Source organism: Octodon degus, unplaced genomic scaffold (assembly GCF_000260255.1).
Source record: "Octodon degus isolate 3935 unplaced genomic scaffold, OctDeg1.0 scaffold00055, whole genome shotgun sequence".
NCBI lineage: Eukaryota > Metazoa > Chordata > Mammalia > Rodentia > Octodontidae > Octodon > Octodon degus.
Genome location: NW_004524631.1, coordinates 4,606,961 through 4,630,170, shown reverse-complemented (window position 1 = coordinate 4,630,170; position 23,210 = coordinate 4,606,961). Strand labels below are relative to the sequence as shown.

Genomic DNA, 23,210 nt, shown 5'->3' with positions numbered 1-23,210 from the left:
CCTGTACCAGGTCCACGTGAAGAAGTTAGAAAGTTCCAGAGAGGGGGAGGGGCCCACAGCCCTGGCTGATGGGATCAAGAGGCCCTTGATGTACTCGTGACTGGGATTAACAAAATGAAACTTACAGTTCTTGAAAATTCTATATGTGATTGAAAATATGAAATATTGACCTTGTAAGAAAGAATAAGAAATATCTCAGCAGCAGTCAGTTCTTGTGAAGTTCAATTAAATGTCTGCATTTCTCCCCCCGACCTCCCTTGGGGTCACTTGCAGAGAGCAAATTTTTAAAATTCAAAGGACTTAAATAACTTTTTAAAATCTCAAATTAAACATATCCTCACACAGCACTTTTTAAAATAAGGATTTTAAAAGTCAAGACCTTTAAATTTCATTTCTTATATAAAACATTGCGATTCAACAGCATGCAGTTTTTAATCTGACTTGCGGAAGTACTTTCTAATTGGAAGTGTTGTAACCCACAGGTTATTAGAAGTGACATTCTGATTGTCAACCACAGAATCCAAATGTTTTAAAACCCTAAGCCATAACTTCTCATTTTATCTTTAGAAAGCAGAATGATAATGTCACTGTGGGTTTACAATGGAAGAAAAGTACTACAGAAATAAAACTAATCCATTCAGTCACAGAACAATTGAATGGAAGAATAAGAAATGAAAACAAAAGTCAAGGTAAACCACATGGCTAAAATCTAGATACTCTCTTATTCGTATAGTATTATCAAGTAATTCACAAGATACATATAAGCATTCTCTGATATAATTTAGAAATTACACATTGTAATATAACATAATTGTTAATTGCAATGAATTCCACGTAAAGTCTATATTAGTAGTATAAAAATTAATTTATACATTAATAAAAAGTTCATTTTAATAGCTTAGTAAAGTTTGACTAAAGAGATTTCTAGGAGGAACTAGCCCCCCTACAGAGATGGGGAAAACCTCTCTGACAGTAAACATCCTAATAGAGATTTAGGAAATTGAAACCAAATGTATCAAAGAAACTGAGAACAAACGTAGTTAACAAAATATAAAATATAACAGAGATTATAATGACCCAACTTCTCAGTGCATCTTCAGTGATTAAGAATCCCATGCTCCTTTTGAGTAAGTGATTTTCAGAAATAAGAATTCAAAGATCAATTTAATCTAATAATATTCCATATGGCTGAATAAAATACTTTATTTCAGAAGCCGTTGATTCACTGATTTCAGCTGTGTGACTCCCAATTTGTTCTGTGTTAGTGTCCTCTGCACTTGTTATGGGTGGGCTTGGGGTCTGAGGTTGCATTTTGTTCCTCCTTGTTGTCATTTTGTGTAGCACTGTCTTTTGACCTTTGTTGTAGATTTTTGGTGCAGTTATAACCTTAGCACCTACTGAAGTTCAGGTGCAGATCTACAAATTTTGAATTTATCCAGTTGTACCTGGCTTGGGTCTGGCTGCTGTGCTCAGCTCCTTCCTGCTGCCACCCTTGGGAGTAGATCCTGTTGTGCCCTTCTGGCAAGATGTTCTGCTCCTGGACTAGCTGGGTGGCTTTGTCCCCTACACTCTCTGCAGGGATTGCAGCTGCAGGGTTTTACCCCAGGCCTGTATGCCAGGCCTGAGCTGAGTCTGGAGGTGACAAGGTGGAGTAGTGGGGAGAGGAACCTCTCCCACACACTCACCTGGCCTGGGCTAGGACTGGATCTGGGGGTCCCCAGAACGTGGCAGAAATTCTCACTGGGTGGGCAGGGTGTGTGGGGGGGCTGCAGAGTGTTGGGTGGGTCCCAAGGGGGTGGAAGAGGGTCTCACCCATGCTGCACCTGGGCTGGGACCAGCGGGTCCCACAGGCGCAGGGTAGCTGGAAGCTCTTCCACACACTCACCGGGCCTGGGCTAGGACTGGATCTCCCTCAGTAGTTTCTATTGGCTGAATAAAATACTAATCAGTGTCTTTTTATTTCAATAAAGGAAGTTGTGAAAATGCACTAAAACAATATTTTTGGCAGTAGGTGGAAAGTGGGCTCAAATGGAAACCTTCAGCATGACTTAACTGGTTAGAGAGTTAGAGAAACAGGAGCAAAAAAGAGTTCCTGGGAAGAGACAAGCAGCAAACTCTTGGATTAATAACGAGCCTTAGAAATTGCTTAATAAGCACATCCATGGGGCCCTTTCTACTCATAGTTACATTGTAAGAGAACAGTGATTCAGAGGCCCCTTTTGTTCCTGCGATAGCAAATATTCAAGTGAGCACCAAGTGGGAAGCTACCAGATCCAGGGAAGACAGGAGCCTCGGGTGGGGCCCTCTCTGGGAAGGGCCGCCTTCCAGGTGTCACAGCTATCACAGCTGCAGAGGATGGAAAAGACAGGCAACTACAGAGGAAGTGGCAGGGTGGACCAGGGCCTAAGGTTCCTCCAAGCACCACCTCTCAGTAATGAGAAAGAAAACACTCTCCCTACTTCACAAATGCAGCTGTTCAACTCACACAGCTTTCTCTGTTGGAATGGAAATGGAAATTCTGTGTGCAGCTTCCTTCCTTACCTGCTCTGGCTCTCAGATTAAAGTTATCCAGCCTACAAAATGGGGGAGGGGTGAACTCAATGTTATTGATCTGTGGGATGTTTTATCCAAGGGTTCGTGTTAATCACTATCTTAGAGATAAGGAATCTGAGTCACAGGACTTAAATGGTTTGAGTCAAGTTAGGATTAAAATGTGGTCTTATTGGCTTAAGGCCTTGTCCTAATCTTGTTCAATGTTTAGATTTTAATCTTTAAACAGGAAAAAAGTATGTTTATATTTTTTATTCCTCTTGCTTTTAACTTTCTGGAAGATAATCATTTTTCAGTTACTAATTAAAAGGCTCAGTTAGTGGGCTCTGTAGTACAGTTAATACTCATACTGTTTCAGAACACCAAAGGCATTCCTGTTGGAGATATATTGCATGTTACTGTGCAACTCAGATAGCATTTTAAAACATACCTATCCTGAGAGAAAATGTGAAATATATGCATGCCCATTTTACAAATACGCAACAAAACTGAACCTATTACCAACAATCTCTAAGGGAACTGTTTGATACTAACACAGTTAAAACACTGGAATATCCTGTTGGTCAGAACTACAAGGAAGAACAAAGGAAATAAAACAATGCCAGTTCTCATAATCCTGGAAGAAAAGATACTGGCTTGAGTGCAAACCCAACAACTCACTGTATAAAAGGGAGAAGACAGATCAGATCTGTGCAGGACTAATTTCAAAAGCTAGTTAAGAAAACAAAACAAAAAAAGAAAAAAAGAAAAAAATGGAAACAAAGCTCTTGTAAGCAAGTTGGAGAAGAGAGATTGAAGGGAGGGGAGGACATTGGGGAGAAAAAAAAAGAAGAAGAATCAAGATATGTCACATACAGGTACAAATCTCCTATGATGAATGTAATCAATATGCACATCTAAAATGTACCAATAAAACTAATTTTAAAAAAGAAAAAAAGAGCCACTGCTTTGGTGCATTGACCTAACTCTTCTGAGTAAATCCTATTACATAATAATAAATTTTTCTCTACTTTTTGAAGTAGGCCAACTTCACCAAGATGTTTCTGGGTTGATTATAGCATTTTCTTTTCATTTTTTTCATTAGTATATTTAGCTATACATAATGATAACAGTCATCATAGAGAATTTGTACATATACATGATATGTCTTGCTTCTGACCATAGCGTTTTAGTTTAATTCTCAAATTCTCCTAGTTATAAAAATCATCTGAACTATTTATGAATTTTATAGGTTCCAAATACAGAGCCAGACAATCATATAACTAAGGACACATCCCCTGACTGAGTCATGATTTTACCAGTTAAAGGACTTCAGTTAACCTCAAATAGGTTTGTTTTATACTCCTAAAGTATACTTTTATAATATGCAACATGTAAAAACAAATGCTATTTATTTTCAGTTGGATTTTTAAAAGTTCCCCGCAGTTACTGAAGGAAACACAATGGATGCCAATTAAATTTCAGTAAACGCAATGTTTGCGAAAACCTAGTTTTTAGGCTACATTAAACTTGGTATAATTCTTAACCTTAACAATCAGTATCAAGTACCAGAGCTGAAGACACTGCTAGTAGCTCAAACTCTAGCAAAGCAGGTAATGTTGACAGTTGCTGTCAGGGTAATAGAATGTGGTGATGTCATGCAGCCCCTCTTTCCAGCAGCCTCAGCTATGCAGGTACACAAAGCTACTGTGTGTTGACCCAGAAGACAACTGCTGACAAGTGCACAGTCATTCCACAATCTTAATACTTGTGTCTTTTTGGGCCAACAACTATGGCCTCTTTCCCAAAGACCAACACATTTTTCACAATGCTCATTCATATGTATGTATAAAAGCATCATAAAAGAAACCGTTTCCAAACATATTGTGTTTTTCTTAGCACTGTCTCGAAGATATATCAAAACTTGTTTCTCATTAAGACACATTTTAAGGATGTTTTTAAGTAAAAATTGTGAACTCATTCTAATTATAAAATACAAAAACATCACAGTGCTCTTCTCTGAGTTTTTCTCCATTACTTCTAAATTCCTTAAAATTATAGAAGGAGTAATACATAATATTAAGAGAATAAAATATTTTTATTTTCAATTTATGACATTGCCTCTAAGATTATACTTGCCTCTCTTCAATTTTATGTTAACTTGCTTTTCAATCCATGGGCTGAGGCCTTTCATTACACCCAAATTAGACCTCACTACCTCTTAACATCCAGAGACGCTAGAGAAGGTGATTCATGAATTTTTATTGTTCCTTTGTACATCACTAGTCACTGAAGTATATACGTATTTGAGATTTTTTCTACTGCAACAAAAGCTTCTCACTAGCAGTCAAAGTGAGTACACTTGTTTATTGTATATAATCTTGAGTGTGCTTAGTGACTTCTTAGAAATCAATTGTGAATATTTTGTTTGTTTATGACTTCTTTCAGTGTATTCAATAAAAGAGTTGTAAAAATAAAAAAAATAAAAAATAAATAAACTTGGTATACAAGGAAAATAACTTTCAAGGATAAATGTATATCAAGTTGCATCCTATGCTTGAATTGTTTTAGAGAATTCCAGTGTTGAGAGGAATGATCTCAGCAACCACCAGAAAGGTGTGGGAGAGGGGTAATATAGTCACTAAATTGCTAACCAAGTTTTCTGCTCCAGGGAAAATCATTACAAGGCATCCTGGGATGTCTAAGTGCAACATGGCTTAATGCTGAATATATTTTTATGACTGGAAAAGTAATTAAAATGGACATTTAAAATGTAAACATTCCTTACATAAGAAACTAAAGTGTAACAACATACATGGAAAGAGAAGACAGGACTCACCAAGCACTGTCCTAAAGCCAGAAGAAATAGTGCAAATAATGTTGCAGGCAGAAAAAAAGCAAAAGAAATGGAAGATTATTGCATGTCGGTATTAACAGCCAGTTAAATAACTCTCCATGAAAGAGAACAGCTTGTTGGGTGTCGGAGAGCACAGAAAGCAGCAGAATCTCAGCAGAGTCTCCGTGCTCATGATGTGTTCAACAGAACGTATCATTGGAAAAAGACAAGACCCCATCTCTCTTGCTTCTCTGGAGATCCACCCATGGAACCCAAATTACTGGCTCTCCTGAGAAAAATCTTCCTCTAGGATTACGAAGCCATAGAGCCACTTAGAGTGCATGGAACTCTACAGTGCAAGCAAGCAGCTGCAGGAGCTGGGGCATAACCTGGTTTGGTCGTTCTCTAAACTAAAGGCCAGGCCAAGTCACACTGTGTTTGTTCTTAAATTCTGCATAGGCATCACATACATAAGTACGACTCAACACCAAGTCTGTGCATATGAAGATATGAATACAATAACCAGATAGTCTCAGGTATCCAGAATCAAAGCTAGTCTAAATCCCAACCCTAATGCACATCCACAGGCACACGCATGCACATGTGCGTGCACACACACACACACACACACACACACACACACCTCAAGGGCCTTTATGAGGGCCAAGCTCCCTGTTCCCAAACACCGTGAAGCCCACTTCCGCCTGCTTGCCAGCTGTCTGCCACCCACAGGAGACAGATGAATCCATGACTGTCTCTAAGCCCACCACCCTTCTCTGTTTTCCTGGACTTCTGAAAAGGCTTTTTCTCTCCGAGGCCTTTCCCATGCTTCTCACTTTCACATGAGAAGACAGGCCAGTCAGCTGGCAGGCCAAGTCCACTCTGTAATCTTGGAGTGTTCAACTCTGCTTGACTGCTTTCATCACTTGCTACTCCAAGTTTTTACTATGGAGCTAGAAAGGCTGCTGGGCATCATTCTAGAAGCCTGATGGGAAAAAAGTGTTGATTTCTAGGTAATCCGTTGTATAGTAGCATTTAAAGTTGATTTAAATCTGTTGTTAGAGGCATATTTAGATTCTCTATTTTTTAGAAGAGTATATCATCATAAATGCAATCCTTACTATCAAATCAATTTGGTATTCATTAATCTATTTTAACTCCAGGAATAAGGTACACATAGATAAAAGCCCTTAAATTAATATTACCTGAAATTTAACTCATAAGTCACCAGTTCATAAATTATTTCAAAATATCAATCACTGATAGTACTTACAGTAGCATGATAGTTTCTATACATGGGCATTTTTAGTATCTTGGTCAGGTAATCTTCCAGTTGTTTCTGTAATACAAATAATTTTAGATCAGAGTTAATATGGTTAGATTTATAGAAAAATTTAAATAGTGACAATAATGAGATCATCCTTTCATCTCAACTTCTATAAGTTATTCAACTATTTACTCATATTATTAGTGTTATGGAATCTTAAATAGCGTGGAGGTACTATTTCTTATTTTTTTAAATGTATTTAGTACAGAGTCTACAGGGTTTCACTACACAGATCAAACTCATAGTGATCCTCCTGTTTTCAGCCTCCCAAATGCTGAGATTACAGGCTTTCACCACCATACCCAGTCTCAGTCTCAGCGTGCCCCAGGGGCGGGGCCAGCACAGTTTATTGGCTTGAACTCCAGTCCTTGTGCTCTGCCTAAGCAGGCACTTCATTTTGCTGAGTTATATGGCCAGCCCTACGAAGGTATTATTTCTATAGTTCTCTTAAATTATTATTTAACTTTCTTCTGGCCATTTCACTTTCCTATGCATTTAGTACAGGGTCTACAGGGTCTCAGTATACAGATCAGACTCATAGTGATCCTCCTGTTTTCATCCTCCCAAGAACTGGGATTACAGGTACACACCACCATGCCCAGTCTCAATTGCCAGCTTAGAATACCCTGGGGGTGGGGCTGGCATAGCATGCCCGGATTGACCCCAGTCTAGTCTGCCTAAGCAGGTGCTTTATTTCACTGAGTCATCTGGCTTGCCCTTTCCACATGCTTAGGCTTTCATACATTGCTGAGAAAACCTGAGATATACATGTTTTTAATCTTTGGTAGCTATTAGAAAAGGACTTGTACATAGTAGACAATTTAATGCATGCATTGATTTTACCAAAAACCTATATTTTTTCCAGTTCTAATATTTAATTTACTGGAATATAAATTTTTAAACAGCCTTCAAGGAAAAAAAGAATGGGGTGTCAAAAGAAAAAGACTACCTGGTAAGATTTACCCCAATTGTCAATGTGTTAGAAGGTATAAAAGTTTATGGGGAAGTGGAACAAAAGGTTTGGGCAGTAGAATGATACAGTTCAGGCACTTTGACTGTGACACAGAATTTGGAATCATTTTGCACAAGCATGAAGGGTTACTAGTCACAAGCATCTTTAGCTGGACTCTGACATGTGCATACAGTAAGCCAACACTATAAAATTTCATATGTCTAGTGTCTTAGAAAACATTTAGCTCAGATCCCTAAAAGGATTTTAAACAAGTTGACAACTACAAAGGAGAAATCAAACATTTCTTCTGGAACAAAAAAAGGTTCAGATTATCAAACAGAACTGACAGACATAAATGAATTTCTTATGAATATCATCATTAAAGAATACATCTGACACCCCGAAGCAGAGCAGACGGAAATGTTCCTTGTCTTGAGTTTCCTACCTGAGCACATCTGTGCTCTTACTCTTCTCAGACCTTAAGCATAGCATAGAAATCCGATTTGACATGTACTTTAAATGAGCTACTACAAATACTGCAAATGGATGGAAATATAAGGCGTGAAAAACATGGACTTCAAACTTACAATACGCTTAATCAGCCTTTGACCAAAGCCAGCCCAGGGAATGTCAAACTGGAAGGCTGGCCTCTGGGTAACAAAATTCCTACGAATACTCCTCCTCTCCAGGGACCATGAGCCCTCTTTATGGTTTGGAGAAGTGACCTGCTAGCTCAAGAGAAACAGAACCAGCTGGGGTCACTAATCAGTGGTGAGAGAAGCTGCAGCCAGACCCCCCATCCCAGTCATTAGATGCCACATTTCCACAAAAGTCTGTTCAAAGCAACAATAGGAAATAAGACTTACCCTTCTTCCAAAGAACTGTTCTTCTTGAATTGTATTTTCATGTGAACTGGGCAAACTGGGCATTTCTCGAGGTTCCTCCCCTTTGACATTTTGTCTTCTAAATGTGTGCCTAAAATACACACCCAAAGCAAACTTTCATTAAATTGTTCCTTAATTATAACTTTCATACCTTACATGAGGTGGCTTATTTTGTATTTTTTTTTTTTTGGTATATTATTAGTATGTATTTACAATTCATGCAGTTTACAATCAACTTCAGGAGTGGTTGTATGTGAGCTTTTTTCTTTTTAGAAAAGGCTTATTTTGTAAAGAGCTTATTTAATTGGGAATATATACCAACAATAGACTAGAGAGTGAACAAAACACACCATCACCCAACTTGATCGCTGGGATAACTTTATATTCATTCTGAAAAGGTTACCTTTTGGTGGGAATGGGTATGCGGATGAAGGCTTTGTACTTAAGCAGTTCTCTGTGAAACTCTTGAAAGTGCTTGAATTTCCTCTTAACTTGCCATTTAAATTCCCCATGGGTTAATTCAATAGTGTACAAATTGATACTTGCTACCTGTGGTGATAAATAAATTTATTGATGTCTCAGATAAAAAAATTCAAAAGATTTCAATGAACCATAGCTAATTAATAGGTAACATGGAAGTACATTTAAGTTCACACTACATATCCTCTGTAAGTACTTAACATTTATTTTTCAAAAACTGATTGTGAAAATATTCTTTTCAGTAATATTTCATTTTCTTTAAATATTCTCTAAATATTACTTAAGAGAATAATATGCTCTTATTCCTCTGATCAATTACATAAGACAAAACTGTAAGTCTTGTCCTTTCATCATGCATGTGCATACATGTTCATGTGTGTGCATGCACACACACACTTAGGAACACTGGAAACCAGAAACCAGGTAATATAGACAATGAACAAAGGCGCTGATTAGCATTGGGTAGTCTAGTTTCATACTTGAGCAGTGAACAGGCTGTTGACAGAGGTGGGAGAGAAAGAAACAGGAAGTAAAGGAAGCCAGAGCACCACCTTGGCCCTTTCTGCCCTCCACAAAAGGCATGAAAGCCTTCTCTCCTCCTTCTGAAACAATTCCAAGGTTCAAGCTTGGCTACACCACACCCCTGCCCTGAGGCCACACCAGGAAGGGTGTGTGGAGAAAGCTGCTGCACTGGTGAAAATTCAAAATTCAGAGTATGCTTATATAATACATGTACTACTACTATCATTATTATTATTTGCTCATAACAATATATAAGGCAAGCACTGTGATACTCACTGCTTGGAGGAACAAAATGAGAATTTAAGTAACTTGCTCAAGGTCACAAAACAAACCTGGGAACTAAAACATGCAATCTTGTTCTACAGTGCATACATGTAACTCCTATGTAACTCCTAATTGTAACTGTCTATCAACCTAAAAGCTGACAGGCAAAGTAAGAAGCAAAGTTCATGGAAGAGAGGCCTCACAGTTTATCAGAGAGACACAAGCCCTTCTCCTAGGAAAGCCCAGAGCAAAAGCTGGACTCCAAGATGTGTGTAAAGCGACAGCCAGCAAGGTGCTAGGACAGAGCACTTGGCAGAACCAGTGCTGCCAGCCTTCAGGGCACATGCAGAGAGGAACAGGAAAGCCTGCCCAAGGCCAAGGTATTATTCTCTCCCTTCTCTGAAGCACGAGCTAGCTACAGCTTTCCCCTGCCTTTGCTTTCATTTAACCTGCTGCACAAGGGCCACCACTTACTCACTGACACCTTTCCCTGACTGCCACATTTTCTGCAAACCCAGGCAGTCACAGATGAAACACAGCTCAGTCACCCCCAGCTTGCCTTTTCAAATGGCTCAGCTGTGCCTGCTGAAGGCATTTACTGTGAGCCTTTCTCATGTTCAATGAAAATATTTGTGCATGAGGACCTAAGGACAGGTTCCCAGGAAATCATCAGACTGGCAGAGGAGGCCAGGAGAATTCTCTCAGGGGGGCTCTGGGATAATAGCCTTCCCCAATTCCAATTGCTGTCTTTTTTTTTTTTTTTTATTTCAAGAGCTAAGTAGCACCACCAGTTTTTTGCTACACAAGCCCTGACCTTGATTCAGCATTCTAGTTAGAATAGCTATGCTCCAAGAAGAATCCAAATGAGGAGAAAACTGGGGAGAGAGGAAAGCAAAGGGAGACACCTTATGACCTACTGAATTAATAAGTTGCCATAAATGTCACTCAGACAGCCTTGTCGAGCAAAGAAGAAAGGAGTATGAAACTAGAGATTTTTAAATGAGAAGGGAACAAATCCCAAGAGACGACAAGGACTTGGAAGTGACAAATAAAAACCAAAGTCCAAAACCATGATACTAATTAGGAGGAAGAGAAAGAAAAGTCAAAGTATTAGTTCATATATATTGACCAAAAAAAGGTGAGTCCGTAAGTGCTCTGACCCTTGACGTAGACGTGAAACGCTCCACTTCCAGAACTTGCGCTTTTATCGGACATCCGGAGAGATACGTCTGTATATTAGGCTCCTTAAATCCTTGAGTGTTATAAATGGCAGAGAAAGGGATATACACTAAAAAATAAATAATTAAATAAGGTTATTCCGATAGGTGACAGTCGCATGCCTTGCCTCTTACGGGAATCCTCTGAAGAGTCGTGATTGTCCAAAGGAGTAAGCTTCCTGGGAGCGCATCTCAGCCCAGTGTTAAGGCGTCAGTGAAGAGGACAAGTCATCTGCCGGGTTTCCAGATTGTGCTCTGCCAACCGACCCTGACCAGCACCCCTGCCCCCACCCCCGTATCACCTATCTTCACCTTCCTGAGCCTTGGGGTCACTGGGTGACACATCATAGTCCACCTCCTCTCCTTCGAAATGCAGCTCCCGAGTGTCCAGGTTTTCTATCAAGTTGCTCATGTCGGCAGCGATTTTCTGCAGTGCCGAGGTATTCACTCGTGACTCGCTTTTCAGTGACATGTTACCTTCGGACATGGTGAAACCAGTGGGGCTGGAGAAGAAAAGAATTACACACAGATGTATAATTTGACCAAGTAAGACCGCATCACACAATGCGAATCCACACCCAGACACAGCAGCTAAAACAAGACACCCAGGTCCGGGTGAGCACTCACTTATTCCCAACAACATTTCAATTGATTTTCCTGCTTAATGTTTAAAGAATTCCTACTTTGTAAACTATGATACGTAAAATATGTGTCTCCTATTCGCTGAATTCAACAAAGAAATGCTTAGCTGTGCCATACTTAGCTGTAAACAAAAAAGAAAAAGGAACATCACACCAAAGAAATGTCAAAATTTCTCTCACCAAATTTTATGAACTTAGATAAATTAGGATAGATTGAAGGAAGCTTGACTTGGGAATGCCGATTCAGTGAAAAGAGCGTGCTTGCTGACTGTAACAAGTAGATGGAAAGAAAGAATGTTACTGAAATAAGCAACTTTCACTGTTTCTTCAAGAAAAATGAGGATAGTTCCCATATCTAAATAGGCAGACTTAGGGATGTTGCTATGATAGCAGATTGCCACATTTTCTCTGCAGCTGACACCCCGAGCAAAGAGTTTACCCGCTTGAGACATGAGGTTTTGGCTATGACTTTGATTAATATACCTGTTTCAAAAGATACTTGAGGTGCTAGAATTATGCTTTTCTCCTTTTTTGAAAGGAAACCACTCCTATTTCATTCTGACATTTAATAACACAAGTCGTTGCACATCAGTAACCAGGGAAGAAGAATTCCTATACATTTTATTTTTCGCTGAAAATACTAAGATTTAATCCTTAAGGACTGTCGTCTGAGCTGGATGAAAAATCTATATTGCCTAATGCAGAAATAATCTCTCCATTATGACCAGGTTCGAAATGGAAAGTGTCTCATACCCCTAATTCTTCTGCATATGTTCATTTACTACTGCAAATCAAAAGCATTAACTAGGTCTCCATGGGTGAGCTGCAATGAACGAGAATGTGAGCATGAAGAAGTCTTGTGCCCATAATTAGGGAGTTTCTGACATGGGTAAGAGAAAAAGCCAGAGAATTCCAAGTGCATCCCTCACCTCTCTCAAGGTCTTAGGCTTCCTGAAAGTGGACTGATAGGAAGGCATCTTTATGAGACTATTTCCTGTAGGTGCTATCATGAAAGGGGAGGTTCACAAGGAAGCACTAAGAACCTTAAGCAAACTCAAGACAGTTGTTATTATAGCACCTCAAGTCTCTAAAAGGTATACATGGAAAAAATATCATTTTAAAAAAGGGCTGGCCAAATAGCTCAGTGGATTAAAGCACCTGCAAGCAGATGCAGGAAATAGGGATTTGATCCCTGGGCCTGCTGTGCCGGCCCTGGCTCTGGGGCCTGCTGAGATGGTAGTTGAGACTGGGCGTGGTGGTGCATGCCTGTAATCCCAGCTCTTGGGAGGCTGTAAACAGGAGGCTCACTATCAGTCCGATCTAGTAGTAAGACTGAGTTCAAACCCTGGTTCCACCAAAAAAAAAAAAAAAAAAAAAAAAAAAAAAAAAAAAAAAAAAAATCATTAAAATGTATACATGGCTGTGTAGAGAGATCCTAGTTGGGGCCAGGGAGAGCTCAACAGCATAAGCATCTGCCTGTCAAGTGCAAGACCCAAATTCAATCCCCAGTATCAAAGAGAGAGAGAGAGAGACCTTGGAAATTCAAAGATGACAGTGAAACATGGTGACTCTACTTTGGCCACATATGCATGTACAAGGCATATCTCCCTGTGAACTGCATAATTTATTGTGTTGCTTTTCCATCTTCACTATAAAGAAGGCTGCAGCCAAATTTGCAGTCTGCCATTAACAAAATATAGTACTATCTTTGCTTATATCTCTTCCCTTCAACCTCCCATTTCTAATCTGTTATAACAATAGCCAATGGATAGCTAGTTTTAGTATTATGTGGTTAGTGATAATCATTTATATATACTATTACACTGATGATTAATACCAAATCTATGAAAATTTGCTATTTCCATTTTGAAGATGACAAGAGTTTGATTTTCCTTCTTCATAGATAAGAAAACCAAGGCACAGTCATTAGATAACTTGACTGAGACCAGACAACCTGAGAAGGAAACACATCTAGTAAGAGGTGAAGCAGAGATTTCAAGCCAGCCTTCTCTGACTCAAAAGCCAGTGTTCTCAACCTCAGTCATTACCTTGATGTCTACTTTTTTGTAGATCTCTACATGACCTTGTAGAGAGAAGTGTTGATATATACAAATACTGCTGAACAAGTCCCTTTAAGAGCTAACTCAATTGAAAGAAGTAGAAAATGAAGTTTGTCCCGTAGCTCAGCCTACATATGACAGAGCCATTTCAACTCTCAGGACCTCAGTTTCCTCATCTCTCAATTAAGGGGACTGAGCTCTTTCATTTCTAGGGTCCCCTTATAGCACAACATTCATTATAGACAAAAGGTGCCATAAATTGTTCAGCTTCCTTACAATGTATTTAACCTTCTCCTATTCCAAGGAATGAATACAAGTAGTTCTGCACTTGCATAGAGGAAGTACGGGCAGAATGTTATCTAACCTGGAAAACTTAATTAAGGTCTATTCAGCCTCCATTAAGGAGCTGCTGTCTCTGAACACAAGTAAAATATGTATTTCCTGTTCTCTTAAATTCAACAAAGAAATGCTGAGTAGATGCCAACTATGAGCCACATTTGACTTTATTGAAACAAAACATAAGGAAAAGTCCAAAGGAAAGGAGACAAGGAAAAGCAAGTCAAAAATTACATCATATTACTGTCACTTGTTAACTTTTAAAAAAGATTTTAGTTATTTTGTATTGATAAAACAGACTTAAAAATTAACATTACCATCTTTCTTTGCATAGTGAAGACAAATAAATTAGTCCCAATGTCCTTCCTTTTTTAAAAAAAAGTTATTATTAAAAATGCATGTTAATTTCAAGGTATACAGAAATTAATCTACACATTGTAACATAATTGGGATAAATAATATAGAGCCACTAGATAAAGCTAACCTAAATACTATATTTCAGATAGAGATTTTAAATAAGCATAGTAACTTGTGGGAAACCTGTGCAAAAGTAGAAAAGAAACATTAAGCACTTATTACAGAATAAAGCCAATTTTAACACCATATATTATTTCAAATTTAGACCCTACCAGGGGCTAGCAAGATAGCTCAATGGACTAAGCACCTGCTTTGGCAAGCACAGGGACCAGGGATTGATCCCCAGTCCTGTATGTCATGCTGGCCTCACTCCCAGGGCATGCTGAGCCAGCAACAGAGTCTGTGCTTGGTGGCACATGCCTGTAATCCCAGAGCTGGGGAGGCTGAAAACAGGAGGATCATCATGAGTCCAATCTGCATAGTAAGACCCTGTACCAAACACACAAATGAAAAAAAAAAAGTAGACCCTACCTACAGATATGATTATTTTGCAAGATTTATTTGCAATAATCTGCCCAAGTTTACTACCCTTGTGTCAAGACTGATTCAACTTTGGGCGGGGGGGGGTTGCATGCTGGGGCTTGAACCCATGCCTCAAGGATGCTAAGGAAATGCTCCACAATTGAGTTACACTCCACCTCATGACTGACTTCATAGCAGATTTGACTGGCTTTAATTCTTAAGAACTTGGTTATAGGAATATATATGTATATATATTCCATATATATATAGAATATATATACACACATACACACACACACATATATGTGTGTGTGTGTGTGTGTGTGTGTGTGTGTTTGAGACAGTGTCTCCCTATGTATTACAGATTAGCTTTGAGCTCAATTTGTAGCCCAGGCTGTTCTTGAACTCACAATGATCCTCTTGCCTCAGCCTCCCAAGTGCTGGGATCACAGGGATACATCACGATGCCTGGCTATATAATCGATTTTATTTTATGGTCTGGAATATCTATCAATTTAATCTTTAACATAAAGTTTACTTATGTTTTGTGACAAGTGATATCTTCCACTTTAATCACCGCACCTTTGAAAAAAACCAGACTAAACCTACAGTCATAAGAATGATGGGAACAGCCTATGCTGACAGCTTCCTGAAGTTTTATGATTAATAAAGTAAGGTCACATGGCAGTTCAGTGGGCCCAAGGATCAGCAGATTTATGCATTTGTTTGTGAAGACTTCACCACCTAATGATGGAAAATGAATCAAGTGACTTGTCCATTACTACCTTTACCTGAGTGCTTCATAATGTTTTGGGTTGAATGTCCAACAATTGCTTTGCTGGTATCAATCTTGAATACTGGGCTGCAAGTCTATGTGTGCTTCTGTGTTGTCAAATCTTTACTTACTGGTCAATGTTCTCTTTTATCTAAAATAATCTACCCAGGGCAAAGGAGGAAGTGAACAGATGCCCAGCTACAGCCTGAGCTAAGCAGCATGCGATAAGGCCCCCAGTGTTTACACTTGAGATAGTGTGATTCATTTTGTTACCTCCTTATAAAATAATACTGCAAGATCATTACCTCGTTCAGTACCAAGAAGAGACAGTATCTATGGAAAGATAAGAGCAGCTGTGTTTTACTTCTGTTTGCATTGGTAAATGAGGGTTGACAGTTCCCCCCACCCCAGTTGTGAATATTAGGAAAACAGTCTTTGCAGGGAATATTCAATGACTTCCTGTTATTCAGTGATGAAAAATTTAAATATAGCATCTTTTGATCTCAGTTCTCAATTAGATGAGGAAGTAAAATATCAAAGAGAAGCAATTATTTTCCTTTTCAGATAATAAATATATAAACATTCCCTCCGCCAAAATAATACTAACAACATTATCCAGTATAATTAATATTAAAGTAAATATTAACACTAGCAAATATTTGCTGAATATGTGCTAGATGCATTCACTGTGCAAAGAGATAAACCACATGACCTTACTCGATCCTTGCTACAATCTTAGAAGCCAAGTCTTACTGTTACCCACACTTAAAGAGAAACTTAGACAAGGAACTTGCTCTGGGACAGAGTGCTGGGGGCCCTGGACCTGACCTTGACTGATATGATTCCAAAGTCTAGCTACTCAACAAACTAGAAGTGAGACTGAGGGTACAGGACAGTTACTGGGAGACATTTACTCATATTTTATATTCTTAAAACTAAGGAACAATATCAACAAAATCCCAGCACTCGTACTTTGAAGATGATTGTGACTTATTTCTTGCTTCTCTTTCTAAACAATATGCAAAGTTCTCCCATATTTTTTCTTTTATATTAGTTGTACTTATAGAGAGAATTAAACACAATCAGTTTCTAAGCCAAAAAATCATAGCATAATGTATGAATGTGTCATTAATTATAATTAGGTCATTTAAAGTCACAGTGGGGGGACGGTGAGATAGCTCAGTGGTCTAAAGCACCTACTTAGGCAAACTTGGGCAAGTGCAGGGGATGGAAGTTTGATACCAGGCACCACATGCTGCACCAACCCCACCCTCAGGGCAGGCTGAGATGGCCAAAAATAAATAAAATATAAATAAAAATCATACTAGGGAATGTAGCTCAGTTGTAAAGCACTTGCCTCACGTGCACAAGGCCAAGCATTCAATCTCCAGATTAATTAATTTAATGAAATGAAAATAATTAATGGATATTTCATTTTCCCACTTTTCATTCTGTGAAACTGATTGAAAGATTCATGATAGAACCCTTCTAAAACACATTATACAGAAATTATTTGGAATAAACTTGATATTCCCTAAGGTACAAAAAACACATATAAATTCACATATTAAGTTCAATGACTAATGATATAGTAAACACTGGATAAATATTTTTCTAATTTTACTAACCTTGAATCAAGTAGATAGTATCACTACATTTCACCTTCTAGGCAGTATATTTTGAGAAAACACATTTTTTAAAAAAATCTTTTGATGTCCTTGTGGATCTTTGAATTTTTTTTTTTTCTTCAAAGTATCACTTCTGGGCTGGGGAGATAGCTCAGCGGTCTAAGCACCTGCCTAGCAAGAGCAAGGACTTGGGTTCAATCCCCGGTGTCACATGCTGTGCCAGTAGTTCTCAGTGCTGACATGCTAGGCACTGTCCTATCTTTTGTCTCTTATTTGGCTCCCAAAACTAATGGCTATTGCTTTGGTTGGGCTACTACAAGAGCAGGATTCTCCCATTACCTGGTCCTGCAATTTCTGAACTATCCTACACCATTGTAGATGCCAACAAGCCTTCCTCTGTGAACCCAACCTTGGATGGTACTAAGTAGCCGAGTCCAGCTAGCGTATTTTTCACTGCACTCCTTGCTTTTACCTCCCCACTCCTCTTCCCGTGGGATGTGCAATTCTTCCTGTGTTTTCACAGTGCAGAGTCCACTTTTTCCACCATGGTGACTCCCGTTCCTTTTAGAGTCCAGACCTTTTCCTTAATTTGACAAAACTTATCATCCCAGAAAAATATCAACACGCGTTCACATACAGCAGTTTGCATATATTCGTATGGGTCTGTATGTGTCCCCTCATGGCCTGAGGTCAAGAAGCCCTGTCTATCGGGCTGCAGTCATGTTTTGATGAGCACATTGTTCTCCCCTGAGAAGAGGACACTCCTGGGAAAGGAAGCCATGTCCATCAGCTTTCTGCCATGGTGACAAAGTACCCAGGGAAGTCAACCTGATGGAAGAAAGATTCACTCTGGCTCAGCACTCAGAGGTTTTATGCCATGGTGAGTTGTTTCATTGTGAGGCCAAGCATCTTGCACAAGGGTACAAACTGCTCCCATGTGGGCAGTTGGGAAGGGAAAATGAAAAGAACCAGAGAAGGAGCAAGAGGGAGAGCCAATACACACCTTTAAAAGGAATGCTCTAGAACTGTAACTACTCCCAGTAAGGACAAGCTTGGCTCAGGCTCTAGGCAGACAATGAGCTAGCCCAGTGTGAGCACCACACTGCCAAAGCCCGTGTTTGTGCCCCTGGGTCCCACCTCCCATTCAGCTGTGACCACCCTCCACATCCAGGCACCCCTGGACCTCACCTCTCAACATATCTGCATGGGGAATTAAGCCCTTAATATGTGAGCCTTTAAAAGACATCTCACATTTAAATGAAAACAGAAGTTAGTGCCATGGTCATGCACATGGTTGAAAGTGCACCTACTCAACAATTATTTATTTATTAAGTAATGAACGAGTCAACTGCCCACAGAGAACCCTGTCAGCTGCAGGCTCCTCAATGCATGCCACAAATATATACTGTATCTTCATATAACACAGGTAATCGGGGCTGGGGAGATAGCTCAGCAGTCCAAGCACCTGCCTGGCAAGTGCAAGGACTCAGGTTCAGTTCCTCAGTACTGAATGCTGTGCCAGCCCCAGAACCAGGTGTGGTAGTACATACTTGTAATCCCAGCACAAAAAAAGTCTCATCATTTCCTAAAGATATCAGAACGCAGGTAATCTCAAATGGTTGACAAAAGCCCTGACATGGGCAGAACATGAAAGAAACAGACCAGCTGCCAAAGCATCTGCAGCCAAACCACTAAACTGCTGCCAGCTAGTGAGCCAGGCTTTTACAGAGGGACTTGTGCATGATCCCAAGTGCTCCTGATGTGAACTTCACAAGGAGGACTACCATTACTTGCCCTTCACCAATAACAAGATGAGCTGACCAAGGTGACATGCAGCTCTGGCTGACCTGAATGGCGTCGGCCTGTCCACCTCTGGTTTCTATTTGCACTCACGTCAAGAACACGAGAGGCTGTGACGTAGACTCCTATAAACCTTCTCCTGTCCCACCCCCATGAGCCCCGCTTACTACTGCATCTGTGGTTCTCAGCGCTGCAGTCTGACTCCCTACCACTGCGGCTGCCGGAGCTCTACATCTGCTCTGATCACAGGACCCCAGAACACAACAATCTTCCACTTACTTTCCCATCTCTGCTTGCCTAGCAAAGCTTCCACGTGGCCTAACAATAACAGTGCTCCTCTCCCTGAGGTTTGAAGATTGGAGATGGTGAGGGAAATAATCTGGACTCACAGTGTCCACAGTCCAGGAGTTGGAAGCCACACTCTCTGTTCCCTTGCTAAAACAAAAACAGGCCTACAATGGCATAAAGAAGATGTTTATATAGTTCTTAAAATTCCCATAATCTCTGCCATTGGTGAAACTCAATTATTCTAGGGTGTTACCAGCATAATTCTGTTTTTTAAAAAAAATCCCTCACAATCATTTTTAATGCTAACTCAAGAAGCAGATTTCTGACAAATCAGTCCCTTAAGATGTCATTGTTTCTGAAGAGACAACCTTCCAGAAAGCTGTGTCATGACCTAGAGCTGAATTAGGATTTAGTTCACATATTCTTAGAGTGAACATCCTCTGCTGATTTTCATTTCTCCTAAATCCTTTGACCTCCTTGGATGACTTTTAAAAAATATCCCAGGAGTTTGTTATCTGGCATGAGCTTTCTTAGTCATTTCCTTTGGTATCTCCTACATTTGAACAGTGCTCTTTTTACAGCAGTATCCACTGCCTTTAGTCCTTCTTAGTTCCATCCCCAGATTTTGCTTCCAGAGTCAAGCACAAGTGTTAAAGGAGATGTGCAACTGTTTCAAATACTGGTGGTTAGGAACACACTATTTGTCACTCATGGAGTATCTACTCTGGGCCAACCACTGATGGACACATGTGCATGCTGTATGTCTTTTCTAATCCACATGGTAATCTCACTTAAAACCAAGGAGATGGACCACTGCAGCCTGCTGGGACAGCACAGTTCGAGGGGGGTCTGTGCACAGGCCACCTGACGTGCTCAGCCCCTGCCTCTGCTCATGGACATCCCTATTACTACTGCTCTCACCTGTCCTCTTAATGCCACCAGCGCTCTTAGGCTTTTCCAGGTGAGGCCAGGGTGTTAGCACAGTCTCTACAGCAGGCAGCAGCACTTGTGCTCCCCTGATTTTTGACCAGCCCAGCAGGTTCCAGCTCTCCCTGAGGGTTCTAGATTTGGAGGAAGGGCTGAGACAGAGGCATGGACTCTCACCTCCTAGGAGTTGGGAGCTAGGAGTGGGTGTACCGGGAACCAAGCCACAGAACCTGTGAGACTGGGGCAACTTAAGCTGTGGGCAGATGTGTGCTTCTCCCGTCCTCTCTTGCCCTGACTGTGCTGAGCAGGCTGCTGACACGCGGCCCATCTGATGGAGCCTCTAGGGGCTGAGCAGCTGGCTGTGTTCCTGGGGATGTTGCAGCCAATCAGGCAATGCATCACCTCATCTTCTTCCCTTCCTCTCCTCCCTGCACCTCTTCCTGTTAAAGGACCATATAACCTTAGCTCAAGCAGTGTGCAGAAGATGGGCCAGCACAGTGTTAGCACCATGGATTGTTCTACTGAGTCATCCATTTCCCACAGAAATTCATGGTATGTTAACACTCCAGCAACAATGCAGAGAAAATGTGCATCGTGCTTCTCACGGGCCAGACAGGGATGCAGGCATTCTGCGTGTACCCCTTCAGGCTACCCTCACCACAGGCCTACGTGGCAGCCTCCGGGCTGACCTCTTTATGGGAAAGAAACTAAGGGATTAAAGACATATCTAGTCTACAAGAATATACAGTTGTCTCCGTTTAGGACTTGGTAATAGATCTATTACTGTAAGAAAAACTCCTGCTTCAGTGTCACTAAATGTCAGAAACATACACACATGTGCACAGGCAGACGTGTACATACACATTCTAAGTACTCTACCCAAAAGATGAAAACCTAGTCCCAAATGCTGGAGGTACTTAAATAAGGATTCTGAACCAACCTCTAAAGAGACTTATTCCCACCTTCACCTTTATTAATGAATATGAATATATATATGAATATATATATATATATATATATATATATATATATATATATTAGGCCCTTCTAACTTCCAAGCTGGTCAATAAGTTGTGAGTGAAAAATTATGTACAACCACTGGCTGACTTCAGCTGATGAAGATTCCAAAAGGAAAATTCTTCATGAAAAAAGCTAATAAGGAAAAAACTATAATCAGGCTCCAAAACTATATCCTTTGATGTAATGAATATTCAATTTTTATAGCCAAGCACAAAATGTCCATACACTGTGACTCAGGAGAGGATGTTAACTGCAGATAAACCTATATAAGAACACACATCATTCTGATTCACAAATCCTACTAAGCAAAGTGAGATAAATATTGTTCTCACTAAGGCAAATTGATACCCCAGGGATTCAGGCAGTGAGTAATATGAGCACAAGCTATTTTCTCTCAGATGGGGTTCACCTGTATTAAAATAACTATAAGAAAAATGTTCTTTTCAGTGCTGCAGAATATTAAATAAAAATATTTCATGGTGTTTAGACAGGATATCATGTCTGCATCTTGTACTATGAATAACTACTACAAAGACAACAATATGCAGTGTATTAATTATTGCAACTGTCCTACAACCCTGTTTTGAAACTGTCTCATTGCTACTTCTTTCTCAATAAAATTAATAAAAAAGAAAAAATGAAACAAAATTTAAGAAAGGGGAAAAATTAAAATATGCAATTACAAAAAAAAAAAAAAAACATTTTAAGGAATACAATGGTACTGCTGATAAGAACATATACCACCCAGGAACTATGAACATTCAAGAGTTTTAATTTCATCATCTTTACTATCACCGTTTGCTCTTCTTAAAACTGGTACAGCTTCTTATGATGGCTGCCCCATTTAGGAAAATTCTTCCCTGGTATCTAAAACCTGATTCTGGGGCCAGGGAGATGGCTCAGTAGAATAAGTGCTTGCCTGGAAAGCACAAGGGTCTGAGTTCAAACCCCAGTTCCACCAAAAAAAATAAAATAAATAAGTAAATAAATAAATAAATAAATAAAATCTGATTCTTCTTCCTCCCCCCCCCCCCCGCAAAGGAATGAGCAATCTCTTAGTGCGAGTGTAGGCAGCACAGGGAGTGTTTGCGATAACTCATGAATTTCACCAATGAGAAGAATGAAGCTGGTAAATATGCATGCAACATCTCCTCCAGACATGCTCAAGGGCCAATCAGCACAAACTACAGGGAACGCATATAATTTTTGAGTGAAACAACTTGAAAACTGATTCTCTTTAAGGCCATGCTAAGTTACTAACACTACTCCAAGTTTCAGCTTCATAGTGTGTAAAATGGAGCTTGTGCCACACTAGATGCTAAAATAATGTTAATTAATTCTAGGCACTCCGATATTCTAAAAGCCATTAGGCCAATGCCCAAAGTCCAAGCAGCTATTCTAGAATCAACTGCCCCTTAGCAGTTGGGAACTAGCAGCAAGCGCTGGATGCTGGTGACTCCTTCATGTTATCCATTAGAGAAGACAAAATGGAGTGGAAACAAAATAGATCGAGCTAATCACACACCTTTCCTTCACACACACAAAAGTGCTGAATAAATTATAGCTATTTTTAGGAAACTCTGAGTGAAGGAAAACAGCAGTGGTGGTGGCAATTACAGAAAACAATAATGATGGAAGCCGCCTAGCTTCCCAGAATTAAGAACCAGAGTTGAATGGGCACACTAGAAATGAACCTGGAGGGGTCCAAAGAGGTTTTGGTTTGGGATTACATTTTTTTGAGGGGGGGATTACAGTTCTGTTCCTCATATGACTATTAGAAGTGATCCCAAAAGTATATGGGACACACAGGCATAGAAGCAAAATGCCAGAAAAAAAACCTAGAGC

The 23,210-nt window shown here is 39.9% G+C and overlaps 1 protein-coding gene across 1 annotated transcript in view; it reads right to left on the bottom strand.

Moving 5' to 3' along the window:
• Pld1 (phospholipase D1) overlaps positions 1-23,210 on the bottom strand; it is a 172,791-nt gene that overhangs the window by 119,093 nt on the left and 30,488 nt on the right. Inside the window, exons 2-6 of the mRNA XM_004633552.2 lie at positions 11,324-11,516; positions 10,955-11,082; positions 8,932-9,077; positions 8,511-8,619; positions 6,639-6,704 (exon numbers count right to left, since the gene is read on the bottom strand). Of these exons, the coding sequence (XP_004633609.2) occupies positions 6,639-6,704; positions 8,511-8,619; positions 8,932-9,077; positions 10,955-11,082; positions 11,324-11,498 (624 nt within the window). The 5' untranslated portion in view covers positions 11,499-11,516. The remainder of the gene's footprint in view (positions 1-6,638; positions 6,705-8,510; positions 8,620-8,931; positions 9,078-10,954; positions 11,083-11,323; positions 11,517-23,210) is intronic.